Source organism: Leuciscus leuciscus (genome assembly GCF_965113295.1).
Source record: "Leuciscus leuciscus genome assembly, chromosome: 4".
In the NCBI taxonomy this organism is placed as follows: Eukaryota; Metazoa; Chordata; class Actinopteri; order Cypriniformes; family Leuciscidae; genus Leuciscus; species Leuciscus leuciscus.
This window is the reverse complement of record NC_138728.1, coordinates 16,035,215-16,046,202: the sequence shown is the minus strand read 5'-3', so window position 1 is coordinate 16,046,202 and position 10,988 is coordinate 16,035,215. Positions and strand designations below refer to the sequence as shown.

General features: G+C 36.6%; 1 protein-coding gene across 2 annotated transcripts; it reads left to right on the top strand.

Moving 5' to 3' along the window:
- The first annotated feature begins 1,915 nt into the window (after positions 1 to 1,915).
- Positions 1,916 to 9,841, top strand: dennd6b (DENN/MADD domain containing 6B). Of its 2 annotated transcripts, XM_082167007.1 has the most exons (21): positions 1,916 to 2,151; positions 2,360 to 2,398; positions 2,549 to 2,591; positions 2,691 to 2,803; positions 3,174 to 3,254; positions 3,443 to 3,548; positions 3,686 to 3,765; positions 3,892 to 3,954; positions 4,051 to 4,106; positions 4,210 to 4,332; positions 5,652 to 5,747; positions 6,564 to 6,658; positions 6,760 to 6,825; positions 7,017 to 7,081; positions 7,186 to 7,275; positions 7,359 to 7,412; positions 7,516 to 7,619; positions 7,776 to 7,878; positions 8,857 to 8,893; positions 8,988 to 9,062; positions 9,179 to 9,841. In XM_082167007.1, the coding sequence occupies exons 1-20, from the start codon at positions 1,999 to 2,001 to the stop codon at positions 9,032 to 9,034; spliced, it is 1,614 nt and encodes a 537-aa protein (XP_082023133.1). In that variant the 5' UTR covers positions 1,916 to 1,998; the 3' UTR covers positions 9,035 to 9,062; positions 9,179 to 9,841. The 2 variants fall into 2 exon arrangements, with proteins under 2 accessions (XP_082023133.1, XP_082023132.1); XM_082167006.1 differs by lacking the exon at positions 8,857 to 8,893 and having other exon boundaries at positions 1,919 to 2,151.
- The last annotated feature ends 1,147 nt before the right edge of the window (positions 9,842 to 10,988 follow it).

The following is a 10,988-nucleotide window of genomic DNA, read 5'->3' as shown; positions in this document are numbered from 1 at the left end:
AAGTACATAAGCCTAAAGAAAAAAAAATTAATATAAAAGAAAACTACAAGGTAACCAATAAACCAAATACAATAAACCAAATAAAATAAATGTGCTTTTTTCCCCTCATACTTTTTTTTGAAATCATAACATTGTTTTCATACTTTTATTAAGATAAACCAGACTTTTTTTTTATAAACTAAACGCACAACTCAGTCTCCTAAAATAAAATAAAAACAAAACAAAAATCCCAAAATGTAAAACACAAAATAAAACAAAGATATTGTATCTGACACGTCTTGAGGAGCTTTGTCCGAAACTATAATTCATTTATTGAATTGTCATTTTGCTCAGTCTTTTGATTGTCAATAATATTTATCTGACTTAGACATAATCTTTTTGTTTGTTTGTTTGCTTGCTTGTGTTTTTAATGACAAAATAACTGACGATGCAAGTTTCTGCATTACCAAACTTTTGAAGGCAGAATGAAAATTCTGTCAGTAATTACTCACCCTCATGTTGTTCCAACCGCGTAAGACCTTCGTTCATCTTCGGAACACAAATTAAGATATTTTTTATTAAATCTGAGAGCTGTCTCACTCCTCCATAGGCTTCTAACATTATAACTTGCTGGCCCAGAAAATGCATTAAAGACATCGTTAATATAGTCCAAGTGACTACAGTGGCTCAATATTAAGTTTATAAAGCGACGAGAATACTTTTTGTGCGCAAAACCCCCCAAAAATAACTACTTTATTCCACTATTCATTTCTTTCTCTCTGGGCCTCGAGTTTTTTCACGTAGTGTAATAGCGTAGCGCTTCTGTGTTGCACGTCACACGTAGGCTGAGGCTCACTATTGGCCGACGCTGGTCATGTGTGTGATGCGTGTGACGTGCAACACACACAGACGCGCTGCGCTAAAACACTACGAGAAAAAACTCGAGGCCCAGAGAGAAGGAAATGAATAGTGGAATAAAGTCGTTATTTTGGGGGGTTTTTTGCGCACAAAAAGTATTCTCGTCACTTTATAAACTTAAGATTGAGCCACTGTAGTCACTTGGACTATATTAACAATGTCTTTAATGCATTTTCTGGGCCAGCAAGTTATAATTTCTTAGAAGCCTATGGAGGAGTGAGCCAGCTCTCAGATTTAATCAAAAATATCTTAATTTGTGTTCCGAAGATGAACGAAGGTCTTACGGGGTTGGAACAACATGAGGGTGAGTAATTACTGACAGAATTTTAATTTTTGGGTGAACTAACCCTTTAACATTTATGAAAGTAAAATTCTCATATAGCCTGAACTAACCCTTTAATATGCAAATGGTTAAACTCACTTTAATAACTTTAAGCAAGATTAGATTTTTTTTTCAAATTTACGTACACTTTCAACGTCTATTAATAAGAAAGCGGTCAAAACAAATTGACAGTGTTTGACATTCTTTCTTAACATCATCGTTTGTGTACACTCTTTTTTATTAGGTTAATTTCTAGTGTTATGGCCTGTTCACACCAAGGGCGATAAAGAAAACAATAACGACACAGACATAAGTTAGGTCTTGTTCTAAAAAAATTCTTTCTCACTATTAAAGAACACCACAGCAATAACGATAACGGCACAGAAAAACGGTATCGTTGAAACGATAAAATGATGAACGATAAAAACATTGACAGCCAATCAGAATTCATCATGAATGTCACAGACAAGCAGGGGCCAAGAATAAACAGAACATTATCGTCTAATTGTTACACTGTGCAATGTGAGTTAGAGATCAGTTTTGCGTGTAAAGAGTAAAAAAATATGATAATACATACTTTAAAAATAATTTAAAGTTTATTTAAAATAATTGTAATTTATTTTGCGGCCTCCTTTTTGAGAATCAATATTAACTATGGGAGTAATAAGTCAGTCCTCCCCGCGCGAGGGCGCTGTTCAACCTCAGTGATTACTGAACGATGACCGAGGACGCGATCATTCAGAAAAGCAAGCGGATCTCAAATGGATCCTTAAGTCAAAATGGATCCGTTTGACAGCGCCGATTCTCTGGAAGGGCCATCAAGGTCTGCGGCGACAGATACAGAGGTACCGGAGCCGTGGTCGCGCTTCTCTGCCTGGCTCGAGTGTGTGTGCGTCGTTACCTTCGACCTCGAGCTCGGACAAGCCATAGAGGTAACGTTACACAAATGATGTGCATGCACCCCTAACATCTGTTTGCTTGTTTGTTTGTTTATTAGCTACTCGCATAACCACTTTACAGCAAATAATCTGATTGTGATAAGATGCTGAAACGCCTTGATTTTAAATTTATACGCTGTAATCACAGCAACAGCAGAATCACTGTCATGTGTACCTATATTCTTTATGTTGTCATCAACAGCTCATTTACCCCTATGATGTCAGACTCACGGAAAAGGAGGTAAGGTCAATTAAATTTAATTAAGAAGTTAATTTTCCAGCTACAGTATTATAAATACGTATATTGTGTCACAACAATTTTCAAAACACTAATTTAATTCTAAAATGCCCCTAAAACTACTACAATCTTTCGCTTCCTTCTGTCTTTTAGAAAACAAGTATTTGTTACTTATCCTTTCCTGACTCATACTCAGGTAATGTGCTGGCAAAGACTGATCTCATCAGTGCTATCATGATAAACAGCTGAAACATGAGCTTTACAGTTCAGTCACATGAGTTCCTATCTATCCCAGGATGCCTCGGGGACACTCAGTTCAGCTTCAGACTGCGGCAGTCGGTGGGCCGCAGTAGCTCTTGGTTTGGACAGGAGGATGCTTACAACAAGGATGCACCTGTGGCGCTGCAGGTTAGAAATAGACTTGATATATTAAGCAGCAAAACCTTTTTCAACATTAATAATAAGACATGTTTCTTGAGCACTAAATCAGAATATTAGAATGATTTCTGACGGATCATGTGACACTGAGGACTGGAGTAATGGCTGCTGTAAATTTGGCTTGGACATCACTGGAATAAATGACATTTTACAATATATTATAAAAGTTATTTTAAATTGTAATAATATTTAACAATATTACTGTTTTTACTGTATGTAAGACACATGAAAGCTTTGAATTGAGACATTTCCCAGCATCACCACCACTGATTAACATCTGCTTTGAACCAATACATTCCAGAAATAAAGTGTGCATGTAAATGATTTTCCGGTCTTTCAGAAGGAGCACGCACATTTCCACGGGTATGTGTATTTCAGGCAAGTGAAAGATGCGTCTGTCAAAAGGGGATACTTTCAGAAGGTGTGTAACTGAACTGAAAGATACAAATGTTTGATCTGGTTTTTCACAATGAGCTGTTGTGGTCTGCTTACATGAAAACATTAAGTTTTAATTGTATGTATTTGGTCAAGGGCCTTGTGGTCAGTATACAATATACAATGATCGATGGTGAATGGTGTAAATCATTTCAAGTTTTTCTATATCCCTAGTCCCTGGTGGTGGTGTCCAGACTGCCGTTTGTGAACTTGTTTCATTCGCTGCTGCAGGTCATTGCTCCTGAGTACTTTGAAAAGCTCGAACCTTGTCTGGAGACAGGTGAGGCCAACTTGATTTGAATATGTATTTACAGTATATATATATATATATACAAATTATTTTGACTTTCTGTAAAGCTGCATGGACATATATGTATAGATCTGAAATCCTCAATCATATTGGTTAATGTGTTTCAGTTTGTAATGAGATTGACCAATGGCCAGCACCAGTACCAGGGCAAACCCTCAACTTACCTGTGATGGGTGTGGTGATGCAGGTGAGAATATTATGGATGGATAAACTTGTTAGTTGGTGTTTGGATGGGAGATTGATAACACCATTATCTAAATCATTTATCCCAGGCATCAATTCAACTTCTCAAATGCTGGGTTTGAATTTGCAGGTCAGAATTCCCTCAAAAGTTGAAACACCAGGAGGAAGCCCTGTAAAACAGCCACAAACAGAGGTGCTTAACTCGTTTTACTATTGCAATCACAATCACATATGATTTTATTTTGTTTTGTTTTTTACAAATGCTTAATATGTGGTTGCATTTTTGCAGAATCTGCTCTCTGCCCCCACGGTTCTTCCATCAGTTCACGAGCTGGATCTTTTTAAGTGAGTATTACGCTGCTTGTACATGTGTTCTGTAATTACTAAACCATCTGTTGATTTTACAGCCGTCACTAATAGCTGCCCTAATTGACCTTCATCTAATCAGATGTTTCCAGTCAGTCTTGATTCACGTGCAGATGCTCTGGGAGCTCATGTTGCTTGGAGAGCCAGTGGTTGTTATGGCACCCTCTCCAACCGTCTCCTCGGAGACTGTGCTGGCCCTGGTCAGGTATGGACATTGCGTTCTCAAATTGCGCATACACAAAAGTTATTTTGAGGGAGAGACTTATATTAGGTAGGTCTGTTTTTTAGTAGAATTTATGCATAAATGTATCCATAATCCACACTCTTAGAAGAAAATGTTCTACATGGAACCTTTTTTAAGCGTTCTGTCAGGCGCTCATATATAGAACCTTTTAGGGGTTCCCATCATTTTATGGATTTAGTTTTAATTAGTGCTGGGCAAAGATTAATCGCGATTAATCGCATCCAAAATAAAAGTTTGTGTTTGCATAATATATGTGTGTGTACTGTGTATAATTATATTGTATATATAAATACACACATATGCATGTATTTATTAAAAAAAATATTTGCATGTATATACTGTATGTACATTTATACATAATTTATATTATATATAAATATAAATAATTTATATATAAATTTAAAAAAATCTTAAATATATACATGCATATGTGTGTATTTATATAGACAATATAATTAAAGCTGCCGTCGGCAAGTCTGGCAGATTGGGTCGATTAGCCAAAATTTTGAATGTTTACAACTCTCATGCCCCTCCCCACTACCAGCGAGCACCCTCCCATCGAGGTCGTGCTCGTCAGTGCGTCACTGTGCGTGTGTACCTGATTTTCTGTGAACGCGTCCGTCTCTTCAGCATCGATCAACACCATGGACTCGGAGGTAGGCTGCCCTGGCTAATCTATCCATAGATAGCAATAACCGAGGAATTGGAAGCTTGTTAGTAGATTTTCTCTCCGCCATCACGCTTCATGCAATCTCCAGGCGAACTTCAGGCGTGGCGTGTGCATGTGATATTAACGTGCGCGAGTGAGGGGGAATCTGTGGCGTGTGCACGACCTGTGATTGACAGTCAGATCTCACACCCCCCTGCGCTGATTGGACCTGATGAAGCGGGAGCGCTGGATTTTTGCAAAACAAATAACACGCTCCAGGTGGAGTTAGAAGCTCGGGTTTTTTTCTAAAACCACCTTATTTATGTTGTTCTGTCGGATTATAGTGTCGATTACACTGAATATGATCAAAAAAATGTTGCCGACGGCAGATTTAAACACTGTACACACACATATATTATGCAAACACAAACTTTTATTTTGGATGCGATTAATCGTGATTAATCTTTGCCCAGCACTAGTTTTAATTCATTATATTTGTTTTAATTCATTTTTTTTATTTCAATTACATAATATGAATTAAACAGCTCATAAACATACTTTATCACTAGAAAAAAAGTATGTAAGTATAAAGAGTTTATAAGTATGCTCGCTTTTTTGTGTGTTTTTTTAGCTCCATCACCCCATTGCGCTACTGTGGTGATTACCGACCGTACTTCACCATTCATGACAGTGAATTTAAGGAGTACACCACCAGGACTCAGGCTCCGTAAGCAAATACACACACTCCGCATTTAAAGTCTCTCTTCATCCAGAAATGAAAATTCTGTAATTGTGTACTCTAGAGCTGCACGGTTAATTGTTAAAAGATCACAATCACAATTCAGACACCCACGTGATTTATTCACACTGCTGCTGAGCCAGAGAGAGCAGTTGTCATGTTGAGGTATGAAACAGCTTCACAGTCTTTTTAGCCACTAGTATCATTAGTCCTGTGTTACAATCATTAATATCATCACAGAAGTACTGGGATAAATGTTTATATTTTGGAAAGAAACACTGATGTCTACGATAGCAACCAAAATAGAGTAAATCACCTTTGGAAAGTAAGTTTACAATTGTGGGAGAATCGAGAAGTGTGATTCTTAATTTATCCAGAATAATGCAGCTCTAGTTTATTCACCATTATGTTGATCCAAACTCATGAATTTTGGAAGAATGATCCAAATTGTTCTTTTCCATATAATGAAAGTGTATGGGGACTGGAACTGTCAAGTTGCAAAATGACAAAAGGCACTGTTCTGTTCCTCCAACAAAGCTTTCATGACTTTAAAAAATGTGTAATATAGCACATAAATTGTATGAACCACAATTATGATGCTTTTGTTTTATGGTGTTTTTTGCCATTTAGTAGTTGATAAGCCTTTCAAGTCCAAAAAAACATGAGCCATGATATTCTGCAAAAAGTCATATTTTCATTTTTGGATGAAACCTTGACTAGATGTGAGCTACTTGCATGCCCATGTTGAAAACATCATTTTCAGGTCAGGAAAAAAGATTGTTCAGTCTTTTTTTCTGCTTTCAGGCCCAATGTGATACTGGGTGTCACAAACCCTTTCTTCATAAAGACCTTTCAGTGCTGGCCACACATTATTCGCCTTGGAGACCTTAAGATGTCTGGTAAATAATGCTCCATTTTAGGCTCCTCTGACAGCCTTTTTGATTGCGTATCATTTTGGCATATTGCACATGAGAGAGGTTTGAAGGGATTTTCTCCGCAGGTGATTTACCAAAGCAAGTGAAGCTCAAGAAACTGGCAAAGTTAAAGTCACTGGATACTAAAACAGGTACACAACAAGCCTTTGCTGTAAGCTTATGTGCTGAATAATGCGAACACGTGAATGTATATGTGTGTATATATATGTATGTATATATGTATATGTATATGTATAAATGTATATGTGTGTGTGTATGTATATATATGTGTGTGTGTGTGTGTATATATATATTTAAATAAAAAATGTATCTTCCCATAAAGGTATTTACACAGCATACAAGACCTTCTTACACAAAGACAAAGCCCTCATCAAACGGCTCTTAAAGGTAGGCTGCTGATGTCAGTTGACTCAGTTCATGAAAAATGAATATTTAAGTTTAAAGCTATAGTATGTGTAATGTCCTGCTTTGGTTTTTAATTGTTCTTTCAGGGTATCCAGAAAAAAAGGCCATCAGAGGCGCAGAGTGCCATTTTGAGGCGGCATCTGTTGGAGCAAACGCAGAGTTTCATTCTTCCACTGGTGAAGTTCTTTTGCACCTTTGTTCAGAGCTTTTATTTCATTCTCTAAGCAGTCTTGAGCTTCACACACATTCTTTTCTTTAGGAAAGTTATTTGGAGAGCCTCATGCCGCCGCAGAGATCTGTGTCTCCGTGGAAGGTTGGTTCAAGATGATGTAGATCAGATTCAGACGACATTCGGGCATTTAAAATGATTATGTTGGACCTCAAACATAACAGTTGTGTCTGTGTTTATGTCTCAGACACCTCCTCAGATCCGGCCCTTCAGTCAGGATGAGTTCATGAAGACCCTGGAGCAAGCAGGGCCGCAACTAACGCTCAAAGGAGATTGGACAGGCCTGTACAGGTAACATACTAAGCCCATTGCCACCAGTAGTCTGTATGTTCTACTTAGGCTTACAATCATTTGGAGAAACGCAGCCCAGGGCATTTGGGAACTAATGATTGAAACTTTCTGTAAATTGTGCGAATAATATAATAACTGTTTAAATGTGACTTTCAGGCGTTTCTTTCGTTCGCCAAATTTTGATGGCTGGTATCGGCTCAGGCACAGAAAGATGACTCAAAAAGTGGAACGTCTTCATTTAGAGGCCATCTGTGCGGCTGTGAGTATGATGTTGGATCTGGATTCGGTCTCTTCTCGGACCATTATACTTAAGTCTTTATTATTAGCACTTCAGAGTGTGTGTGCAAATAAAGAATGTTTGAAGGATTTGCTCACCCAAAAAGGATAACCATCAAGTCGTTCTGAACTCGTTTGACTTTTTTCTTCTGTTTAACACAAAAAGAGAAATTCTGAGGAATTGAACTGGTCGCTCTGTTCCATGCAAGTACACTGAATGTAAAGTGAGACTTCAAAAAGGATGCAAGAGCACAATAATATGAATCATAAAAGAATAGTAACAGTAGTCTATATAACTAACACTGCCGTTCAAAAGTTTGTGGGCAGTCAGTTTTTTCATTTTAAAGAAATGAATGCTCGTATTCATCAAGGATGCATTAAATTGATCAAAATGACAATGAAAACATTTATAATGCTAAGATTTCTATTTCAAATGAGTGATATTCTTTTGAAATTTCTATTCATTAAAGAATCATAACTGTTTTCAACATTGATCATCATATTAGCATGATATTTGAAGGATCATGTTACACTGAAGACTGCCATCACAGGAATAAATTACATTATAAAACATATTAAAATATACAACTCTTATTTTATATAATAATAATTTATCACAATTACTCCACTTTTGATTAAATCAATGCAGCCTTAGTGAACATTTAAGAAACTTCTTTCAAATGCATTTAAAAAAATCTTACTGACCCCCAAACCTTTGAACAGTAGTGTATGTTGCTAGTTTTTTGCATCTATGTGACTTTGATTAATTTCATTGAACAAATCATTCAATGAAGTTTTGTGAAAATGGATCAACCGATTATTAAAAAGAACTGAAAGAAACCATTGAGAGCAGGATGTTGAGATTTTCAGTGAATAACCACTTAAATTTCAGTCCGTTTTGAGTTGCATGGAAAAGCGCGACCAGTACAATTCTTCAAAATCCTTCTTTTGTGTTCCACAGAAGAAAGAAAATCCTACGAGTTCAGAACAACATGAGGGTGAGTGAAGAATAACGATCATTTTCATGTATAAATTACATCTTTAATGGGTCATTTAATTCGTTTGATTCTGGTTTTGTCTTCATTAATTCAGGACCTGCTGACGTGGACCAAAGACAAATCAGAGGTGGAGATTGTTGACCTCATCCTGAAGTTGCGGGAGAAACTGGTGAGTGAAACTTAAAACAACCGCCTTCTGAATGTAATTGGGCTTAAAGTGCATTCTTTGTGTTTTACATTGACATTTGCATGAAGCTTCTCTCTTCATTTATTTGTCCTACACAGATGAGAGCTAGAAAACATCAGCTTCCAGTGAAAGAAGAACTTCTGGAGAGATCCGAGAAATCCATCCAGACCATCATCAGCTCCTTGCCAGAGGATCTACAGACAGTATTACACAGACAATGACAATCAGACCCACGTGAACACTGACCAGCAGATCCACTGAGACATACACAGATGTCTGTCCAGAATATACCAGCCGGATATGAACCCATGACTCCTGCACAGGTGTCAACCAACATTTCTTCTGGTAAACCCATACACTACCACTACGAGGCCTTTCATTTTGGATGTACAGTACTGAAGAGAAACAGCAGATACTACAATACAAGGTTCTAGATGGCACAAGAAGAACACAGAAAACATTTATTCTTAGATTTAAATCATTTTAAGCCCTCGCCTACGCTTCATACTATATTTGAGACATCTGCTGAATTGCATTTTAACATCCATCAAGTATTTAAAGCCTGCAGTCATTTAGCACTGCATGAACATGAACTTTATTTTATAAATCAACGTTTAGTCAAAAGGATGAACAAATTGACACTCTAATTAGCATATTAAGCATTTATTTAACATATGCTGTCAATGATATTCATTTGTATGACGTGTTCATTTAAGTTGCTTTTAGTATAATTTTTTTCTTATTAAATATCAATGATTTTATTCTGGTGATAGTGTTTGTTATTACTTAGGGACATTATGGAGCACCGTAGTAAACCTGAATCGTTTGCCACTTTCCCAACACTTTTGGCATTGATTTATGTTTTTACCTTACCTGACCTTTAACCTTTGCACAGAAGTACCTCTACAGTGTCGTTTTGCCAGTTTTTATTATTTTTTATATTACAAGTTAATTGTCTAGGCAATTTTATGAGTTTAGATTTGATCTCAATCAGGGCTAAAACTAGACTGATTTTAATTGATAATCATAGTCCAGGATTTATGAAGGACTGAGCAGTGGCAGTGAAACTAGCGAATTAGTTGATGTGTTTCATAATAGGTTTTGTGATTGGAGACGGTCAAGTTCAATGTTACAATCCCATCATGTATAAGATACTCTGTATATATTGTGTTTGCCAGTCATGAATTTTCCTTTTTTTGATACAACCTGAACCTTATTTGGTTGTTTTACAGCACTTTTTGTTCAGTTTTGAACATCACACTGCACTTTTTACCCATATTTTGACTTCTTAAGTTAGTTTGTGTAGGTATATATTCTGTGATTGCTTGATTCATTTTCTTTTCATTTATTAAAATGGATGCAAGTTTAATTTAAGTTTTCCACTTTTTCTAATTCTATAAAATGTTTGTTTGAAAGAGCCATTTTTGGGGTTTTTATGGTTGGGAATGTGTTATTAAAGTCTGTGTTTGAAATGACCAGCAGTAAGAGCTTGGATGTAAAGACAGGTGTTTGATTATTTATAACTTAGTTGTATGCTTGTTCATGTTTCTCAGTCCTAGACCTGGAGGACCCCTAAACACTGCACATTTTAGGATGCTTCCCTAATGTAACGCACCTGATACAACTCATCTTCTCATTAGTAGAGTGCTAATAAACTGAATTGAGTGCATCAATGGGGACACATACAGAATGAGCAGTTGGGAAACTCCAGACTGGGAAACACTGGCTGAATTCAAATAGCATACTATGCTTACTATTTCTGACATATATATTTAAATGGCAGAAATAGTAAGAGTAGTATGGTATTTTGACCATACTACTCTTCAGCCACTGTCTTAATGCAAGAAGCACCTGTTTTTAATAATAACAGTCTTTACATTGTAGATTCTTCAACATGCTGTTTTTGTA